Below are 23,050 nucleotides of genomic sequence, written 5' to 3' on the forward strand. Positions count from 1 at the left end.
TGCTGTATAAGTTAATAAGTACAGAAGGCTATTCCAGAAATCAATCGGGTTTAAAGGAGAGCTTCTCTTTCTGCAGGAGGATGCTGTGTTTGTTAGTTTGTTTAAATCAGTTCCGTCGATTTATACACGATGATCTCACTGGGTGAAACGGCCAGGAGTTTGAGCCAAAGTTCTGTTAAATGAAAGGAAGCATTTCCTCTTCAAAAATACGAATATTGGTAACTGGTTATTTGGCTTGATGCTGATTGACCCACTGACACTCTGCATTCCTATTTATGGGTGCACATATATAGAAATATGAGCTAACGTATTACTTATTTTTGCCAATTTCACTAATTCCTTCCCATTCTGGGAACTCCTGGGTGCTGGAAAAGCAGGCAAGATAGTGAATAGAGAAATGAATTTTATTATTTTTTTTCAGTCATCCTGAATCAAAAACACTTAAATACATCTGTTTCTATGTCAGCAAAATTTTTGTTGCACTGGGAAAAGCATATCAAACATTCTTGACTTTTTTAATAAAAAAAGCAACCTGTATGAGAAATGCATCATTCTTAAACACAGTGCCATGAGCCATAATTGTAACTTGTCACAGAGAGAGGTTATAATTATGTCTACTGTTACTTATGTCTCCATGTGCACAATAGAAGTTAGCTTTTCAGAGGTATTGTTCTCTAATGCTATACCAGTTATTAACGTGTTGAGGATATTATTTTTTGCTAATGAAGAAAAATAAAATGAGGCTGCAGAAGGGCTGGGTGGTGTCACCCTGATAGTAAGCGGAGGGAACAAAGACTGGAGATGAATGCTTATTGCAGAGATTTTAAACTTAAGCTTTACCTCATTCAAGTAAGAGACAAAATTGCCCAAAAGGTCAGAATTTCACCTTTTGTATTCCAGACCTCGTATTTAATTTTATTAATCTGAATCTCAAACACTGCCACTTTACAGGCTTCTCCGAACAAAAGGTTGTGGATAGATTGCAATATCTTAAAATAAAGCAAGGCTTAATAGTTGCTACCATAGCTTCTTACAGTAGGAAGGAATTCTCTCCTGCTTTCTTGCTCCTTGCACAGATTCTCTGGAAGTTCACTCACTGTCTTCTTTCAGGAGAAAGAATTTATAACATTTTTGTGGACTTGATCTTCATTGTGTCACTCATTTAGAGTCTGTTTTTTGGAAACCTTTACTCAGGACTTCACTTGGGTTCATAATAGCTAATGCCTTCCTCCCACCCCGGCCTGAGGAATTGAAAAGACAATTTAAACAGCAACATAGACATATGACACATATGACTAATTTTTCAGAAGTGACTAATAGTCTTAAGCACCAGAATTTTAAATTGCCCATTTCACCATGCCCAAGAAGGACTTGACTTCTGCAAACATTAGGTATTCTGTGAAAATCAGAGCCCTTGAGCAAGTCTTAAATTGGGTCCCCAAATCGGAAGCATGCAAAATCACTTGGGAAATTAGAAAATCTTGGCCATATGCTTATATGTTAAGTCCACTCAACAAAGTCCTTTCTATACATTGCTTCTCCAATTTGCAGTTGTTTTCGTGTTGTAAATAAGATATCCTTGACAAAACCCGACTCAGACATGAAAGTTCCCCAGGAAAACTGGAGAACCTTTCTCCTGTTAAACAGAACCCTAATTAGAGAAGCAATTTTACAAACAGTCCCCTGGGGGAAGCATTTTCTTTCTCATCAGGAAGGCTCTTGAATAAAATAACACCTTTGCTAACTTCATTTATTTACAACAGGACACAAGACTGAGACTGGGTTAGATTTATTGCCATTACATCACTGATGTTCAGTAATTCATAAAACATTGGGTCTAGGAGTTAGCACTGCTGTTATTTCCTCTGATGCCTGACCTCACCACAGTCTAATAACATACAGGAAATCCAGAAGACAAAGGGGGAAAGCAGTGGTCTTGAATGCTAAAAATAACCATAGAAAACCAGTACAATTGTGTAATAGAGTATGGCCCGATAATTTATTTAACATAATAGTAGAATCTGCTAAAGCAATTAGAATCTGTTCCAAATGTTTTTAATGGAAAGTATGTTGGGGGTAAGAATAGGGACACTTAAAGAATTGAGCCTTTTGGGTTATGTAGTTCAGTTACGTGTACTGGTTTTAGGTTTGTGTATCTTATTGCTTACATATGCAGACCACTTAATAACTTGACTGGAACAGACAGTCATTGTATGGTGGTTTTATTTGCAGAGGTCATCCTATATGAGCCAGACGGTGATCCTAGGTGATGTATTGCACTTGACAACCCAGAAAGTTGCAATACAAAGACTTTTGAATTCCCGGTGTCCTTTGAGAATTGTTCAATATCCTTGATGGTATCTAGTGTCTGGTATGCCATTGGGATGGCATTTTTGGTGTCTTTACTAATCAGTCAAGGTTAACATGTCATTCATGTTAACTATGTGTTTCTTTTACTTTTCTTTTTTTTTTCTTTTTTTCTTTCCTAATCACTCTATATTTGCTGTTTTTTTCTAAAGGTATAAATACTATAATGATACTATAATGAAATTCCTTGGTATTTTTAAAGTCTCTTCATTTATTCTTATTTTGTGGAATTAGAATAGAATTTTACCTAAAATATTAATTTAGACAATGCTTTAGAATTGATGCAAGTGGATACAATTTTGTGCACCAAGTCTAGGACATGTCTTAGAAAAAAAATGTTGAATGACATTCAGATAAGTCTGCTGTCTGTAGCTTGTGAAATATTGCAAAACCAAGTTCACAAACATATATTTCTTTTCTGAACAGCTGTTCAGTTTGACTGTGCCTGCCCTCTTTCTATTTACATATCTTGCACAGCTATTTGAAAGAATCCATTCTTCATATAAATACCAATATTAGTATGCAAACTAGTATGTTCAGGTGTGAACGAGTCTTCACTATTTGACACTGACACTTTGTTTGTCTTCCACTCATAGGCAGAAGGAATTACAAATCATAAACTACAAATAATGAATAGATTAAACCAGCTGTTCCTAAATAGCTCATTTGGCAATGGTTTCCCTCTCATTAAATTCATTGAATTATAATTATTTATCTAGATAGATAGATATAAAAAAAATACCTTTTGAAAAGGTTTATGGTAACTTAATACATATTAACTCAGTTAATCTCAGAACAAACCAGATAAATATGGGACTTTAGATATTTGACTGAAACTGAGCTATTGAGAAGATAAGTCCTCCAAATTCAATTGTTGTCTGCAGAGATAATTTTCAAAGCTTTTCTGCTTACCACAGTTGTCTGCTGCATTTTAAGACATCTTCTGAATATTATAAGCCATGAAAAGTTCCCAATGTAAGTGGCATACTGTGACAAAAAGAGAAATAGAAATCAGGGTCTCTATTCTGCTTTCATTGAGCTACAGAACCAAGGAAGAATGAAACCAGTGGTCACCTCAACAGCTGATTTAGTCCATTGTTCAATATCGACATAAAGATTTTCAAATATCAAAATTTCAGTGAATATTTACAAGCAGGGTGTACCGGGGAAAGAGTGTTTCTTGGGCTCGAAAAAGAGGGCATAGACTAATCCAGGAACTGTTAGCAAGAGATCTTGCAATGGTTGGGCAAGCTTGAGGGCAAGCACAGAGAGATGGCAGATCTCCTCTGGAGCCCCTGATCAGACGGATTTGCCAGTAAATGCTCTTCAGTAGAGTTCCTTCTGCCTCCCCTCTAGCCCAGCACAGCAGCCCAGGAGGGTTCAGTTCCAGGTCTTGCAGAAGCTGGAGACCTCTCCTTGGAAACCACTTTTTACTAAGAATCTGTCACTTACAGTGATTTCCCACCAGCTTTTTAAAACTCTGATAGCTCAGCTCTGTTAAGCCCAGGTTGGAAAAACAGAACATAAGTAGAATGGTATTCCAAAGCCCAGTATCCTCCAAATGTGAGCAAGCAAAAACCCCATGCCACATGGAGCTTCAAAATTAAGAGTCAGAAGCCCACTGTGTGTATTTTTTTTTTAATATAATTAATGATTTTGAATGGTTGCCTTATTGCTTCAATCGCTTTTCACCTATTTCCCCAGTTGTTACCACTTGCCTCAACATTGGCATTTGTTTTATTATTTGGGGTTTTTTTTGCATAATTTCTCACATTATATTTATTTGCACTTGCACTTTTTTAAAAAAATGAAGCATTCCACTGAGATGACTTTAATAAAATTTGCTTATTAAAAGTTCCATAACAGCATGGTTCCCAACCCTGAAACCAAAGTCCTCATATTTAACAGTTTTCATGACTCAATAGATTAGGTGTGAAATAGGAAATATAATAACAATAAGAACATAGCCATATCCCACATAGTTGTTCCACTTAAAATTCTTCTTGAGAAGTAACACAATTCATAAATAAATCATTCTTCATAGAGTAAACTGTGCTTAAAAGATTCTGTGGAAAATCCTTGATATAGTCATAAAATGTGTACATGGAAAGTTGTACAAGGCAAGAGAAAAATCAAATTGAAATTGTTATACTGGGGATGGAGGGAACAGTGAAAACACCAGCTTCTGTTCTAAAAGTGAGATGTCTCTGATCAGCTGCCTGGGCAGAGTTCAGTTCAGAAGGGCTATCCTGTTAGCTCAGACCTAAATTACTATGGTATCACTTCCCTGAGACACCTAAATCTTCCTCTATAATCAATGAAGAGAAATCTTGCCCTTGGGAATTTCAATTCTTCATTGATCCGACTTGTCATTCAGAGGAACCTCTTGCTTTCTGCTGACTGTGAGTAGGGGGGCAAATTTAGCAGCCTCGGTTAATGCCTCTGTTTAGTGGGGATAAATCCAAACCTTAACGTCTTCAAAGGTTTGCCTCTGAGTGGGAAGCAGGGCTTTTGCTTTTGTTCTCACCAGTGCTGTATAATACACAAAACACAATATTTCAGTGCCAGCAACTTATGGCTCAGTTAAGAGACATTGCCATGTGCCTTCAAGTCTTCCCAATGGATATCCCTTCCAATTGCATTATCATACTGTAGACACTCTGCTGGGTTTTTTTTCCCCCTTTCTTTTTCTCATGCAATCTTTTGTCTTAAGAGATGCTTCTCAATAGTAGAATAGACTCTGTGAGAACAGCAAGGGAAATGTGAACATCAATAATGCTCACAGCTCTGGCCAGCTCTACCTTTTTTTATTAAACAAAAGATGTGATAGTTCCTAAAGCTCCTGGCATCCTGAATGTTTCTGGACCATCCCACATTACCATTTGTCAGCTTGTCCTGATGATCGACTAGCCCCTGGAAGACACCCTGGAGATGTGCTGCTTTCTGTTTATGGTCTGGGGGTTACAAAGAGTAAGGATATGACTTCCGTCAGCTGCACTAACACAGCAGGGGAGCATCATTTCTGTCAAACCGCTCTAAGTCTTCTGCACCTTATAATCTAAACCAGTAATACCTTCTTAGTAGCTGTACACACTCCATCAACACAGCCTCTTCAGATGATCTGCTTGTGCTGCATTAATTCATTAGAGACTGGCAGCAGTTTTGCTGCGTTAAGCTCTGCAATTCTGGGATGATTTCTGTGTGAAGTGCCAGAAAACTTTCATTAAAAAGAAATGACCCTGAAATTCAACAGGAACTGCTGGCCATGCTAGTAGCTTAGCTCTTTCCCACCAATCACAGGTTTTCTCACAAGCCAGAAATAGTGACAAAGTGGGAAAGAAGTTCAAAGAAAATCTTCATCAAAAACACCCAGTCTATGCTGTCACCTGTCTTGTCCTTGCTTTGTTGAGACAGTTCTGGACTGGCTAGCTGCTGAGATAGATACCAAGACTGTTACAAAAGCTATCATACTGGGTGTATATATATGTGTGTGTGTATATAGTTATATATATATGGTTATGTAGTGTGTGTGTGTATATATATACATGTATAACTGCTATCATACTGGCTGGCTGAAGCTATTCAATAGCCAGGTATGAAGTAAGTCTTCTCAAGTAGCAATGTCTTGGCAGCAGTCAATACCATGATGAAGGGCATCATTTCAGCCACACTTCAACAGTTTGAAAGTGAATCTCCGTAGCCTTAAGATGGTAGATCATGGGGGAAAAGGAGTGGGAGTCATGAGAATTTGTATGTTTGTTCCAGGGCTGAACTGTAGTTCTTTCTGGCTTAGTCTTGCCATCTATCGCAGCATGTGCTACAGGAAAATCCTTGTTCATAGGTCTGAGAAGCAAGAGAAAAGGCACATGGCATGCTAACCCACAATGCAAAGTTTCCTAGGTGGAAGCATGATTCATACTATAACAGGAGCCGAGCTGTCGTGGGATGGTAGCTTCAGCTTGCTGTCAGTTATTGTCGCTACGAATTTGTGGAATTTCAGTACACCATCATATGAGCAACGTCTATCCCTCATACCTTAATTCTGGGCCTGAACTCTTCCCTCATTTTTGGTAGTGTTAATATGCATTATATAGAAGCATCAGTTAGATAAGAAACCTAGTGTTTTATAACTCACACACCAACCAAAATACACCAGAGCTGGGCTTTTATCTAGCAGGATCCCCAAAGAGGCTTCAAGTATATTGTAATGTCCCTTTGTGTTGCTGTTTATGGCTAAGGGGTCTACTGACTCACTGTGATATGACTAGGCAATCAATCAACTATAAAGCTCAAGAAGCAGCAAAATTTTAAATTGTTCAATAACTTTTCTGAGTGCAAATAATGTGCATGCTCTCCAGCTAAGAGCTCTTGCCATTTTTGTGCAAGTAAAGGCCACAGTCGCACAGCCCGAAGTCCACCCAAGCCTCTGAGCACAGTATCAGTCTTTGCTACCTCCAGGCAGACTGACTTTGCCCCTCTGGGTCATTTTTCCATCCTCACTCTCCCTGCTGCCTACACACAGCTTCTCAGGTGGAATTTAGGTGGATAGGACAACTTATAATGGTGGGTGCATAGCCTGTGTATCGGAGCCTAATTCTTGGGGAAAAAAAAGATCAAGTACATGTTTTACAGAAAATGCAAAGATGAGTTTTTGCCCTCAAGTACTCACATTAACTTCTCACCTCATCTCCCACTGATAAGGCAGGATTTGGGTTTATATGCCACGGACTAGTGACTAGAATGAACTAGTACCTATCATTAGTCATGCTTCTTTATTGCTTCCTAGGTTGTTTTTTTTTTTTTTAAACTGGGTGGGGGGGTCATAGGAAAGATTTTCTTTGTTGCCTCTATTTATTGTCGGTAAGCAGAGATGGTTTGACTTCTCCACTGAAAGAGGTATTTCGGCAAGTTGCCCTATTTGTGATAAGTTAGGCTTCTTATAGCTTGTTTCTTAAAATCCCCTGAGGCTTCAAGCTAACCATGATACACATATTTGGCACCTCACAGTGATATATTTATTATCATTATTACTCGCTGATACATTTGGAAATATATTGCATGTGCCTCTACACTACATTTTAACTGAAATATGAAAACACTGTGGGATTTCCCTGTCGTGCTTGTTATTTCGAAAGGTTTATTCAACAAATCCTGAGAAAAAGGTCTCTGTCTTATGCTGACCTGGATCTCTATTCTCTTTTGCCTATCACACACCAATATGAGTAGAGTCACAGTGACAGAAACCAGAAGAATAGTCAAAAATCAGATCCTTCCTACATCAAATCATTTTCCACATCTGTTTTCTATTTGTTTTATAATGACACATGGGATTATTTGGGGAATATATTCTGCTTTAACTGTCATGCCATTGACTTTATAGCCTTATCAAATATCCATTGGTGTTCAAGCTGAGCAATTATCATCTAGTAAGAAGAAATCCCAAGAAAATGCAGATTGATAATAACATTTTTCAATAATGGTTTGTAGCATTAGTGCCATTCTCTATTATTGTAGTTGAGCTCTAGCATTCTCTTCAACTTACTACTGTTATTTATTTTTCAAGATCTTGATATAGACCCTACAGCAGAAATTCAAAAATAGTTTTCTTTTTCATTATTTATTCATTTATGGTTAGAAGAAGCAACGTTAGAAAGTTGGATAGGAGGGAGGACTGTGTCTGAACTATTAAAAAATAAAAATAAGGGCAAAGGAAAAGAAAGAAATTCAATATTGTGCCAGGTATTACAGACACAGGGTGACTGTATAAACATAATCAGACAGGGTGCATCTACAAGAACATGCTTAGGAGATTGAGCTTGAATTTTGGGATCAAACTTCACAAAGCTGTGCCCAAACTTTTTTTATTTTATAGTGCAGTAAGCCCTTCCAGACAAACTACAATGCTAACAGTCCATTTCCCCTTTACCTTTCTCTTCAGTAAATTGCTGTAAAGTCCTTTTGGTATTCTTTTAAAAATATATAACACATACACACAAACACACACACACACACATATATATTTGCATGATATAACTAAAGAAGCCTTTAATAAAGATCATAGTCTGTGGCTGGCCCTCTTACACGGCCTCAATAGGTATAAAATAATATCATTTGGACCATTTGGTCACTAGCCTGGCCCATACCTGAATTCAGTTTGAACTAGCAAGATAAGGAAAGGCAAGGTGCCAGAGAGAGGGCTACTTCCAAATACTTTAATTTGCTGCTTCTGAGGAAGACACCAGCTATTTGCCTGACTGATCTTCACATTAAAAAAAAAAAAAAAAAAAAAAAAAAAAGAAAGAAAAACAGAAGAAGAAAGAAAAAAACAATTACTGAAGCTATTGCTGAACAATATTTGAGTTGTTGATATTTTTGGATCCCCACATCCCTGTGAAGTGCCAAGACTCCAGCATCGAGCACTGGAGCAGTGCTCTTGAAGGTGAAAGCATTATGTGCTTAACCTGGAGAAGAGAAGGCTAATGGCAATTTAAGAACAGCCTACAACAGTTTGAAAGGTAGTTGCAAAGAAAACAAGGCCACTCTCTTTGCAATAGTGGCAGATGGAACAACAGCCACATATTGCACCTTGGAAGGTTCAGGTGACAAAAAGATGCTTTCTTTAGAAGGACAGGGGAGGTTGCCTAGAGTGGTTGTAGAATGTCCATCTCTGAAGGTTTTCCTGACTTGGCCAGACAAAACCAAAGCTGATCGTATCCCATGTGGGCAACAGTATTCCTTCAAGTGGGAGGCTGGACTCGACGACATGTGGAGAACCCTTCCAACCCGCAGCTCCGTGATTCTCCGATTGCAAAGAGATAGTGAGAATGGGGAAGGGGGGCTTGGGCCAGTCAGTGGAAGCAGTGAGTACTGTAGAGACTTGAATATCAGGAGCTGATCTGTTATGAAATAGGTAGACAAAAAAAAGTACCAACTTCTTGGTTACTTTCTACTGTTAATATTTTGTTAGACATACGTCCTGCTCTGCTTCTTTTGGTCTATCCAACTAAAAAGGACCATTAACCTCTGATCAGACTGTAGGAAAAAAAGAGGTTGTAGCAAGTTGCAACTGCTACTGCAGCCTAAGCCCCTTGGTCCTGCAAATATTGGTTAGGGGAGATCCTCCAACACCTACCTTATGGAGAAATTTTATAAAGAAGCAGCTTGAAAGCTGGGTGCTAAGAACTGAGTAACCAGAATACCTGCCTGGCCAGGTCCCAGCTTTGAGGCTTCTTGCCTAAGTTAAGTGTCAATACAAATCATCCACAGTGCAGATGAACATTTCAGCTTTTGTTCTGGCTTCCACAAGCCTTCTATCAAGGTAGTGTCTACTATGCAAAAAGGTCTCTATTCTTCTGGTTTTACCCTCAGTGCAAAACATAAGATGAACATGGCGTTCAATTTGATTGGCAGATTCGATCCCCCAGTTAAAAACAAAATAATTAAGCGTGCTGAAAATCCCATTGCTTTCTATTTACTGACCCTGATTTGAGTTAGTGTTGACTGAGATGTTTTTTCTAATCTTGTTTTATCCCCCATATACTTTGCCCCCAGCTTGTGTATTCTAAATGCTGTATTGCACAGTAGTGAATTTGAATTGAATTTGCGAATACAGAGAACAGTAGGTCAGTAAAATCCGAAGTTAGGAAAAGCAGAATTCAGGTTTCATCCTTTTCAGACAAAAGTTTCAAGTACAAAGATCTTCAGTAAATATTACTCAGGCAATATTCTTACTCAAGGCAGATACAATTTGGTGAAACCGTGGAAATTATATATGAAGTAGGACAGATGCGACAAGACCTGTGAATGTGCATTTGTGCTTTTGACTAGCTTTCAGCACAATATCAGTTAGAAGGTGGGCACTTCTGCCAGATCCTTACCTTGTGTAGATTGACATTTTTGAAGCCACAGCACCAGTATGAGTTGTATATACTGCACTCTATTCAATTCAACTTATTTTTAGTGACCTTTCGAAAAATAATGTTGTTTCTTTCTTTTCCCCCCCCAACAGGACAACATTTTTAAAATGGAAGATTCACATTTTGAAAATGGCCGAGGGAAAAGTCCTTACGATCCTAAATTGCTGACGGCTTCTCTTTTAGTAGGTAGGTGCCACAAAATAAGTTCAAGAAGATATGCATTTACCGTAGATAATTGCCAGTTTTCTGCTATTCTTCTACTTGCTGCATCTGTGATAGGGTTTTGTCGTGTGTGCTTTCTTTCCAGGTTAAAGTCATTCTGGTTTCATTTTTAATATAGTTGACCCAGGTGTCTTGAGAAATAAGGTATATATAAACCAGGATTCAAATATCACAAGAGTTGCTTTGTCCCTCTGTAAGGGCTTGATTCTGCAAAGTGTTTCTTCTCCTCAGACCTAGATGTCACTGGAGTTATTTTAATCACTCAGTTTACAGTTTGCCCATACTAACATTTGCACCAGCACAGCTGAGAGCAAAGCGAGAGCAGGAATAAGCAATTTCTTACATCAGTTTTGCTGACAGGGAAAGTATATCACTGAATTGTACCCCCATGTGAACTGGAGATATGCAAACGTTTACAAGTCCAGGCTCTAAGATCATGATATTTCAGCTGAAGAGCTCTGTCTTACACTGAGTTAAACTAAGCAAAACTAAGCTCCTGTCCAGACTGAGAGATTTCAATAAATTCAGTATTTTTGAATTACTAATAGTTAATTTAATGGAAGATGGATGTCTAGAGCACCTGAATTGCATTAATCTAATTGAACTAATCTAATTGATTGAATTGATCTAATTGATTTAACCAATTTAATTCAATTAATTGTGTTGATTGGCCTTCCTTCTCCCTTACAAAAAAGGTAAAAAGATGTTTTGGGAGAAGAGATTAAGAGTGAAACAAATTAGATTCTTCTTCCCACCTGCATAACTACACTGCCCTGGTGTAGCCACTCTATCCTCAACACGTAACTTTGTTGGCAATTAATTACAACTTCAAATTCAAGGAGCTAAAAGTAGTTTCAGACGTTAGCAGATTCTCTTGTCCAATAACCCTCTGGGAGGTGACACCAGATACATTGTTTTCTCCAGGGCTATGTCCATATTCCTCCTTTAAGGCCTTACCTAGCAACTATCCATATTATATTTACATTGCATTTAAAGATGAAGATACTGAGAAGAGATAGCAAAAAAAATTTAGTCTTGAGTAAGCCTCATTTCCTGCTCTTTGCAGCCCCTAATGATCACAGGTGATGAGCTACCCTGAGGAAATGCACTTTGTAAAAAGAAAAAAAAAAAACAAAAAACAAGACATCCTCGTCTTGCTCCAACTTGCACCCTGTACAAACAGCCAAGGAAAGAAGTGTGTGTGTAAAAGGCTGGTGTATAAATTAGTGCCTGGAGCAACTTGAATTTGTGGCAGAACTGCTCTCAAGGGAATGACTTGACTATTTACTTTAATATACAATAAAGAAAGAGAATGATGACAAGCCAGTATTACATGGTATACTCGGTATGTAACTGCATAAAGTCAACAGAGTATAGCTTTTCACATTCCTTTTTTTTACTCAGTCCTGCACAAATATGATTATCTTACTTCCCTTGGCTTGGATTTCATGTCTTTAAAACATCTTTGCTTTCATGAGCCCATTCCCTCTCACTATCATTTTCACTCCATGTGTTTTTCCTCCTAATAAACAGTTGACAAAGCATCATATTTTGTTTTGAATCAGGATTCAGTTAGAGCCACGAGTTTAGTAGCACTATAGAAAATGGCCAAAATGGAACATTCAAAGGCAGTGACTTTTAACTCCAGCCACTTACCTAAAACCCAGGGTGAAGCTAAAATTAACATTCCCCTATCTTCAAAAATTAACAGCCTTTCTTCCCAACCTTCTCATAACTACCTTATGGCCATATTGTATTACTGATTATAGTGCTGCATTTATTTAAATCCTTTGCCACAGAGGTTCCCTTGTTATTTAAGAAAGCATGCACCAAATTCACCACTGGTCCACTGATAATGGCTCATTCTATCTTTGCCAAAAGCACAAATTTAACGGGACTGTGTTGACCCAAAGTGAAATAGTTTTCTCTCCCCAGAATAGGTGGACTCCACCTGGGGAAGTGGAGAAAAGGGAAGAACAAGCTGGCTGAGCAATGCCTGTATGGAAAGGTTTGGTCCAGTAGGTTCCTGAAGTAGGTATCACCAGGGTGAAACAGTGCATAGGGCCACAACAGCTGGAGGATGGGCCTCTTGACCACAAATGCTTCACAAAAATAGGCTACTTTAAGAAGAGGAAAGCTGAACCACTTCTTCCCTTTCTTAGAGCTGAATGGTAGCTCTGATACACCTGACTCCTCAGGTGCCAGAAATATTTGTACTCACAAGTAACCGGGAATCATCCCAGGTTCAAGCAGGTGAGGGTGTAAATTGAAAATCTTGCAGTAATTAAAATGCAGCCTTATAGTTGTAACACAACATACCTATAAAGAAGATAAAAGAAGGCTGAGAAGTAAGAGTAATTAGTACAGTTAAATATAGGAGTGGAAAATAGTCTCTATTCTTTGTCAGAAATACTTAACAGAGAGGTTTGCAAAGTGGAGAAGAGTGTGTTCTTGACTCAGTAGCTAGAAGGTAAATCTTAGGTAAGTGAAATGTAATTACCCAAGCTGGAATTTGGGCAAAGCATCAAGGCTAATCTGCAAAAAGTAACTTAAGATTTTTAATAGACATTTGTACTCAGGGTTCTTGTTTTATATTTCAGTTGAAAGAAACTCTTATAAAGGTGTAAAAAAAAAAAAAGTTAGTTTTCCCTCTCTCTCTACAAAATCCAATAATATTTGAAAAAAAAAACAAAACAAATAGTTCATCATTATTGAATTGTTCCAATATTTTTCCAGTATACATTCCTTGTTCCATCCACCTGCAAACATTTTTCATTATTTTTTTAAGAGCTGTTCATTAAAGGTAGTTATTGCTACTCTACTCTTAAGTAAATGCTAGCTGGGAATATGATATAACAATTTCCTAATAATATAAGACACTATTCATCCATTCCCAATCTCTGTGCTGCTAACTAAACAATCTCCGTTTGAGTGGGCTAATGCATGAAAATGTAGAGAGTACCTAGTCCCTGGGCACCTCTAGCATGTATTTCAGGGCAGGAGGAAAATGAGAGGCAGCAGAATTTTCAAAGAAAGCAGTCACTGGAGAAAATCATCACTGAAATGTATTAGTCTAAAGCAATTGTATTGGTATAGTTGAAAAAAAACCTCAGAGAACAAGACATCCCTTGTCCTATTATCAGTCAGATACTCCTTAGGAAATCCCCCCTCGGGATTTTCTAAAGCTCCAATAATCCAGGATCCTCAAAGCTATTTATATTCCTGTGCCTCACTGATTTCTTTTATATACATGTTAAAATAATTTTTGGATCAGTTCAGGTGCGTTAGTACTCCCAAATACGGATTAATCTGAATGTGATCTGAAGAACAATGGCTTCTTACCAAGGAACAGCATTACTCTCCTCACTTACTCTCCTCCAAATTAGCTACAAAGTAGATATAGGGTTCATGAATTAAAGGGTTATTCTAGCTTCTGGGAAGTTTTGGCTCTTGACTTGAATGGGAGTGAAGTCAGACCATCAAGAAGTCTTTCTGAAAATCTTAACTTCAGTGATATGAATAAACCTACTACCCAAGGTTATCAGATGTTGTTTGGGAGCTCTTTTACCAGGGGCTACAATCAGGAAATTCAAGGCTTGCTCTAGCCTATTCTTCATCTGCTGAACTTTCTTATTTCTTTCAAAAAGGAAGCTGATATTTCTGTATCTGCCCATATGTATATATAAAGAATGCTGTTTTCTTTTAAAGCTGAACAGAAACAATTGAGAAAATAAGTTTATGCAGTTCTCGTTTAACATCTTCATATCTAATGGAACTGGGAGATGCTGGGGAAATGGCCTTATAGTTCCGTGCTCCTCCCATTCAGTATGTGGGAATAAATGGTTCCTTTCTAAACTAGCGGTATATACAGGCTTTAATTGTTGCCTCTCTATTTAGTAAAGTCAATATATGTATTTCTGTTTGCACACATGTGTCAACATGCTTTATCTTTAAGTGGCTTGTGTCCAAAACATAGAACTTTTTTCCTATGAAAACAATGGAGGCCCATCAGCCTGCTCTGAACAGAAAGCCATAGTCCTTGCTTTATGCTGTCGTACTTGAAGTACAAAGTGACAACTTATTTCTTTTTATTTAGTCTTTCTGCTTAAAAAAAGTTTGTTAGTTTGTGAATTATTAGTTTTCACTTCATTCCTAAAATTAATGAAAACTGCTTTTAAAACTACTACCAACAGAAATGGCACAATAGTCCTGCATCAAGGGATGCGCAGTCTGGGGTATGACTTGAAGCTCACCCTTAATCTGGCAAAAATCTGACAAGAAGAAATGGTATTTATTGGTATTTATATCCAAGCCCCAATCCCTTTTTTGTGTTACTGTAATACCATACATCTGATCCTGATGAGAAGGGGAAAGGGTAGGGCTATAGCTCTGAGAATGCATTTAAAGCACCAAAGGGCTGTTCTGCAGCCTTGGTGCATGGGAGGCTATTTGTCACATATTTTCCTGAATTAAAGATTGTATCTGAAATCCACTGACTTCAGTGGATCTTGAGTCAGTTCCTGCTGGAAATCAAAGAGAATCAATTCAAACCGTAGGTAATGGTCTAAGTATTTTGAAACTTGGAGGAGCTGTAGTAGAAAATAAAGGTCAGCTGGTTTTGACAGCTTTTTCTTCCTTTGGAACACATAGAAACCCATTATTGATAAAACTGTTATGCTGCCTATCATCACTGACAAAAAGGGTACGAGCCAGAACAAGAGCATAGCAGCACAAAATGGTTTTGGGGTGAATTGAGTCAAACCCAGAAGATGCATTAGTTTCAATGGTGTCTGTATATTGAGTTAGAACTTGAAGTGCCTAACCCCCTAAAATTCAAAAGATTACAAATACGTAATTTTAATAACTTATTGAGCTATTTCTGTAATTTTAATAACGTAGTATTAAAAATAGAATCTTTCTTTTTCTTCTTTTTGATTGACCTTTCCATCTGTTGATAACTAAGAAGTAAAATAGGGCTTGTTGGTTCCCCCTCACACACACTTTTGATTTATATTGATTTATCTTAACTCACTGGGGCGTGGAAGACAAGAAAATGAGGATAAGGTTAAAGAAAGGTTAAGCATAGCATCAAAGCCATTTTCACTAGCAAAAAGGTTTTATGTTCTTTAAAATCTCAGCTGCATACACTATACATAATAATCACTATAATTAAGTGATTGTCTCCCCTCTAAAAAAGTCGAAAATGTCATGGAGGAATGAAAAATCGTTAATTAATGATATGCTGTTCTGTTTCACTTCTGATCACACCTCCTGCTGGGCATGACTGGTCTATTGGCTTCTAATCTCTGCTGTGAATTCGCTCAATTCCACGCCTTTCCGCTATCATGTTTTCACCCTTCCTGACTTTCATGACTACCATATGGCACAGAGCTACCGTAGGTTCAATTGATAATTTCATGCTGTCAATGTTCTTGGGAAAAGATCCCAGTGATATTCAATAGGCTTGCTGGGACGTGGTTGTCCCACCGTGGAAATACCTAAAATTGCCATGAAAATCATAAACTTGTTCCTAAAGGGTGTTTTAGAATGAGGATATGGTAGAGTTCATCATGACCAGGAAAAATTTATTACCTTAACTTAAAAAAACAGTTATTTCATCCTCAGACTTATCTTTTTCACAGGAGACTTTTAAGATGGGTAGCTCAAAAACAGCAGTTGGAAGGATAATACTTTTTGATTCCATATTAAAGGGATAGTGTAAAGTAGCTCATCTCAGATACAGGCGTGAAAAAGCACAGTCCTAAAAATACATTTTAGCACTTTGAATTCAGATTAATTTCACGGACAAGCTCTGCATTAACCCCCCCAAAATATGTGCTTTACTTTGATCCCTGGATGTTTTCGGTAGATTTGATTACTATGTAGTTGTTGTTGTTGTTGTTGTTATTATTATTATTATTATTATTCCCTTACCCACATTTAATGTGACCTGGTCATTTGAATTTAGATTGCATCTCTCCTCTGTGATCCTTCTAGCTGGCTCAGGAGGGGCACACAGAGACTCTAATAGTGAAGTTTCATCTCCAGCTAGGCTGTGCCTGTGCCATTTATGGGCTGAGGCTGTAGGTCAATTTTTAATTCACTTGTTCACTGTGATATGTGTGGGGTTGAGGTAGCAGGGGATGATCTCATTTGTTCACTCTCTGTTTTACTTTGGCAGTCTTGCAGTTACAAAGGTGACAGGAATAAAAAGGCATGTTCTGTCTTCCCTGTAGAAGATACTGTTTTCACAGGATTTGCCTGCTCAGGAAAAAAACAGAAACAAAACAGAACAAAATAATAAATAAAAAAAAATCCCAACAGCTTCTATATTAACAATTTGAGGGACTCAATGACTTTCTAAACTGAGAATGAATGAGCTGGAGTCTCCTTTTCCCAACACAGAATCACAAAAAAACAGTATTTGAGGAGGAATCTCTTGAGGTCTCCAGTCTAATCTTCTGTTCAGAACAGGCTAACTCCAAAGCCAGGCATCTTTTTCAGGGCCACATACTGCTGTATGCCAGGGATCGCTGTACAAGCTATCACCAATCCAGGCTAAGAATCCAAACATGTTTTCTTAAAAAGGCAGCATTAGCAGTCAGTACACACAGCTCATTTGAGAGAGGTCACAGTTAAGCTCTGCAGTGTGACAGGAGGTACCCTGATCATGTGTTTTCAATGACAGTATGTTGTATATGGTTTATTACCCTTGCAATTTTCACATTATCCCTATTAGTCTGACTTATCATGACTTGAGAATTGAGAAATATTGCTTACAATTATATCATCCAACAGATGGCGAATTGTACTCTGGGACCGCAGCAGACTTCATGGGCAGAGACTTTGCCATTTTCCGAACTTTGGGGCATCACCATCCAATCCGAACAGAGCAGCATGACTCCCGGTGGCTCAATGGTATGCAAAATGTACATTTATCTGGTTACATTCATGTAGCCATTAAAGATTAGCACTCAGCTTCATTCCTGCACCATCTGGGACATATACACCCCTCTTTTATTTGGAGCAGAATCGTGTCTTAAAGCAGTTAAACGAATCAAAAGTGACTTATAAAGGAGCGTTTTTGTTTTAATTACATGGAGATTTGTGGAGTGGGATTAAATTTAACATGTAAGGAAAGGATGACTAAAGCAGTCCTGCCACAGGAGCAGAGGGAGTACCTCTGGCTTGCGGAGGCACCAGCCGCACATCTGCACAGAGCAGCTAGAGCCCTGCCTGAGACTGCGCCCTGCATAGCCTTTAATTTTTGCCTGGATGGAAGGGAATCTGACACGGGTTGCCATGGGAAAGTAAACCGCCAGTGCATCTGGAGCAGGCCAGAGTTGTCAATACTTTGAAAAAACTGGAAGCAGTTCTGGGTATTTCAAACTACTGAACTTCAAAATATTCAATCATCTAACAAGGCACAATAACTTACGTTATTCTTTGCATGCAACTAATCAGCCCAGTAGCTGCTTGTTTATGTGTATGCGGGCAGAGGGATAGTTTCAGTGCAAACCTGGTTTTAGTTTGGTGTTTAGTTTTTATTTTCACCAAAACACTTTAAAATGCATTTGGGTAGTGTACCCAAGTTCTACTGAAATCAACATATCACCTCCTTAAATAGAATTAGGCTGGATTTTAGCTGTACAAGTACACAAACGTTTTTGGAAATGAGCATGTATCATTTGGAAAAGCTGACATCTGATTTTAGTGATCCAATAATGCTAACTGTAGTTAATTTTTTTAAAGAGTTGGCAAGCGACTTTTGCTATACATGTTGCTTGCATCTGTCAGACTTGCACTGCTGTTTCTGAATTCACAAAATATTTTGTGCTTAGATATTTTTTCTTTTCTAGCCACAATATTTACATCTGTGCTGAGGTCCAGGTTTTCCTATGTGGTTTTGCAATTCAGTGCAAACTGTTGATGTAAATTTTGGAAGTGTAATAGCAGACTATCTTTTAACAACACAGCTTCTTATTAGCTACAGTCAGGAACATTTAGTGTCATTCTGGTTATCATATTAACTGTATATATGATCCATAAGGCAACCAATCCCTGATTCGTAACTGAAGTCACAAAGTGCTATTGCATTTTGGATAAACTATATATATATATATATGATATATATACAGCATATATGTATTGGATAAACATGTCTATATCTGTATATGTAGATGTATATATATTTTAATATGGTATGCTGTATGAATCTGACTCTTGTGCCATTAAATTTGGTTTTGTCAAAACTCATCTGGACTACTGGGAGGACAGATTTAGGTCTATTACATTTCAGTTCTACAGGCTGGGATTGCTCTGTAAATCAGAAACATTCTTGACTGATTTATATATTATAATAACAGACATGGTATCTGGACTTCAGGACACATTAAATTACATGGGTTACAGACATATCCATTTATCTTGGTACCTGGTAGATTAATAATATACTAAAGATAACACAACACCCATTTTCATTATGACAGTCAGGATGAAATAAAGTCCAATCATGGAAGTAAAATCTACCTTTGTGCAGTAGATTTGCTCAATGACGGCTGCGTCAGGAGGATTTATGCAGTGGGAAAGGACAGACATTGTCCACAGCCCCTCTCCTTCATCGCTGAAAGCGTGTCATGCCTTCCTGGGCTCGGTTAGCTGTCTCTCAGCACTAAACTTGAGAACTGCTCTTCCCAAATTAGCACTAAGGTTACATCTGACAGGGCGCAGAAACCACCACTGCTTTTTGTGCTCAGGATGATGAGGAGAAGACAGTGGCACCTAAAGAGCTTACAGACCTCAGACTTGCTAGAACTTAAGTATCCTCTGAAAACATCATAGAAGTGGGAAAACGGCATTTACCACAGTATAGTGTCAAGCTGATTTTTGGCTCTAAGAATAATTACAGTATATTCCCATATGGAAAGTTTCAGAACACCTTAAAAAGGTAAGAATCAAATAGAAGCCTTTAGAAATTATTCTCATAGCTGTCTATAACTGATAAGAATGATTATTAAGTACATTTTTAAAATATTTCCATTGCAATTTAATAAGGTTACATCCCTTATGCAGAATACAAAAGGCTGGCTTAAAATTTGCACTACAACATTCCTATTAAAGGCTCTAGGACTGTACTGTTAATTTCCCAGTGGTAAGGCCCTGCCAGCGTTTCTGTAGAGCACTCCTATTTTCAGCATCTTACAGGGAAATCCAAAAAAGACAATTCTTTAGGTTTGAAACTCTGCAGGAATGCCAGTCCTTTCTTTTTTTTTCTTTTTTTTTCTTTTGCCATTTGTTTTTTTTAAAATGCAATTATAAAAGAAGCTTTCTGATTGCAGATGTATTTAAAGTGGATATATTTTTAATGAAATAAGCTAACATTGAAAGATGAGATACACTCTACATTCTTAGAGCTCTGTATAAACTAGTACAGTCTTCAGAGACTTCTTAAGTTTGCAGACCTTTACACATTTTTTTGTAAAGGCATGGATTGCTATACAGCGATAGGCTAGCTTTTTGAGGTCACCTTCTACAATGTGCTTAATCTTAGCTTAAAAAAAGACTATTCTAGTGGGTGTATGTAGAAACTTTGGTAAGGACAGAAATTCTGATCAAGTTTGCAGATAAGAGAAATCCTCGTCTCCATGGAGATTAATAGCTAGGGGGTGAGACGTCCAGTTGTAAGTCCCTGCTAAGGCTTATTTGGCTCACAGCTGGAACTTGAAACTGCTTTTCCCATGCTAACACTAAGGTTAGAGTTGACAGGGTGTAGAAAACACAGCTGCTTGGTACCAAAAATGGAGAGGAGAAGACAGTTGCGCATGAAGAGCTTACAAATTTTTAAATTCTCTAAAAAAAAAAAAAAAAAAAAAAAAAAAAGTCATTCTGAACTGACATAAAGGCAGGACATTTACCATTGCACAGTGATTAAGCTTTTCAGATTTAAGCAGAAGTGCAGAGCTCCTACAGAGATCACAGGGTCACCTGTTGGAGATGTTTCACTTTGCATAAAAAGGCAAATGCTGCTGGGAGCAGGGCTTTGAACTGTGCCCAGCTCAAGGGAAGGTGCTGACCAGCAGCTTTTAGAGACATTTAAAGTCTTTTAAAGACTTTAGAGGCTGTCAGGCTTCTAAAGACATTTCATTTTATATAAATAATTGAACAGTCACCAAGCCAAATAAAGCAAGAGAGACTGATGCGATAGCCGTGCAGTGAGGGCATTCAGCTAGAGCACAGGGAACCATGCATCAGTCACTGTAGCCATGTATATTTAATTATTGATACAGACTGGGCCAGATGTGACATGGAGGCATATGCAAAAACACTGTAAAATATTTTGCTGCTCAGGGAAGTCGTCTTGGACATGAAAAGCAGCAGTTCAGTGCCCCAGCCTGAACCATGTATTCTGTCACAAGCCATGTGTGTGCCCACCCCTGACATTTGTTGGCTCTGTTAGTAAGTACATGGAGTTTCTCTGTACAAAAAGCTTTGACAGTTGTGATTGGCCCCTGTTAGGGACAAGAAAGAATTTGAACTCTCAGAAAAAAATCCTAGAAATTGGAAAAACATCTCCTGTCCAGCTTCAATAGCAATGGTTTTGATGTTACACATCTATTCTACAGATCCCGGGAGCAGCATGTAGGTGAAACCCTTCTTTTAAATGTGCAGTTACCTGTTATAGTTCAGAGGTATGAGAACGCAGCATTATTTCAAGAAACTGTAGATGGGATCATGCTTTTATGAACTGTTTCAGCAATAGGAAAAGATGAGCAAGAGGCCTGAGCAGGCTGGGGCAGGTTCCCTTGATACCGGGAGAGGTCCCTGACAAGCCAAAAGCAGCCGGTTTGCTCTACACCGCCTGCTCCCCTCGCTCCAGCCTGGGAAGTGTTCACACGAGGGCTGAGGGCATGGCTGGAGGCAAGAAGGCAGAAATGGCAGTGCAGTGTACCAAAGCAAATGCTAAACAACGCACAAGCGATACACTAACACCAGCGCTCGAGCTGAAGGTCAGGGGAGTGGAAGGAAAGCTCTCCTCTTCTCTAGGTCTAGCCTGAACACAGAGGATCTGGCCATAAATTGTTAACGTTTTGTAAAATGAATAGCTGTAAATATTTATATCAAAAGGAGAGGGGAAAAAAAACCAAAAAAACAAGTCAGTGTTGGGCTGCAGAAGATTTGAAAGGAAATGAAATCACAAAAGCTGCATTAAGGTTGTATTAGGAATCTGTTTTGCACCCCAGAGAAGTAAGGCAATTCTGGCCCCACTCGCCCTCTTTACTAGACCTGGAGTTAGAGAGGGAATGTCAAGCTGGATTTCCAGGCTTGGCTTGGAATTCCCTTGCTTTTTGTGGGTTTAAGCCGGCTCCATGTTATTTTACCATATTTTCTGTGGCTTAGCTTTTAAAGTGGGGTAGTAGCTGTGCTTAGTCTCCTGGGGTTATTGTCCTTCGTAATCTTTGCTTTACGGTTACATAAACAGCTGAGAATTATAGAAGCTGAGTGACTGTTCAATAAAAAAGAAAATGTCCTCTTAAATTTCACAGGCTCCAAGACAGGAAACATGGACTTGATACACTTACGATATTTGTACAGCACTTTACAACCATCATCATGTGTTGTTTCCCCTTATGGCAGATTGTGGGATGGCTGAACAATGGCAACATACACTTACAACTTTGCATATTTGGGTATTACATAGTGGAGATGCTTATGGCAAGAACAAGACAGGATTTCAGCTAGTTTATAGGATTTTTCCCATCTGACAAAAATGTACTAAATATGTGAGAATGCTTAGAAATGAACTTTTGTTCTCTTCCAACTGCTCTTGAGGCCTGGATGTATTCATTTGCTGCACTGAAGCTCTGATTTTGCTTTGGTCAGCCACACCAAACCCATGCACAGCCCCTGGCAGCTCCCTCTTCTGCACCATGCTGGTGCCCCCAAAAGCCTCCCTGGCTTTCCACCTCACCTCCTCCACACTGCCAGTCCATACATACAGAGGGAAATAATGCACATGCAAGCAAAGAGCATAGGTAAGCAGATGTGGAAAGAGGTTGCTCTGCCAGAAGAAACGGGACCAAACCATCTTGGTACCTGGGGGTTGTTTCACAAAGTATGACTGAGCCATTCTCGGAGAAAAGAGGCTATGGAGGCTATAAATACAATAAATCCCCAGTGAGAACAGAGCTCCTGAAATAAAGGACATGAAAACTACTGGCTATGAACTAGATAAGAATACATTTAACCTTCAAATTAGAAGTTTTAAAACACGAGGGGAATGAGATTAGAAAAAGCCGCCCAATGTTGGCAGCATCTTAGTTTTAAGAGGAGCTTTGATAACGTTTTTACGTGTGGGTTTGTAACACACTTGAGTGACATAGCATGGGACTGGGCCCAATAGACCTGCTTGTAAATTTGCTAAGGTAGATTTAATCAGCCTTACCAGGGACTCAGCGAAGACCTCTTGTGTTTAAAATAGGCATTTCTCTCCTTTGACCCAAATTAGGCAGCTGCTATCTCGTATCATGCAGCCTGCACAGAGGAAC

At 38.5% G+C, this 23,050-nt stretch overlaps 1 protein-coding gene across 3 annotated transcripts in view; it reads left to right on the forward strand.

Moving 5' to 3' along the window:
- The window catches only part of SEMA3A (semaphorin 3A), a 331,409-nt gene that overhangs the window by 251,405 nt on the left and 56,954 nt on the right, over positions 1–23,050 (forward strand). For all 3 annotated transcript variants that reach the window (XM_026119328.2, XM_026119327.2, XM_026119326.2), the window contains 2 exons: positions 10,376–10,469; positions 17,304–17,423. In XM_026119328.2, the coding sequence (XP_025975113.1) occupies positions 10,376–10,469; positions 17,304–17,423 (214 nt within the window). The remainder of the gene's footprint in view (positions 1–10,375; positions 10,470–17,303; positions 17,424–23,050) is intronic.

The sequence above is a fragment of the Dromaius novaehollandiae genome, chromosome 1 (assembly GCF_036370855.1).
Source record: "Dromaius novaehollandiae isolate bDroNov1 chromosome 1, bDroNov1.hap1, whole genome shotgun sequence".
Taxonomy (NCBI): domain Eukaryota; kingdom Metazoa; phylum Chordata; class Aves; order Casuariiformes; family Dromaiidae; genus Dromaius; species Dromaius novaehollandiae.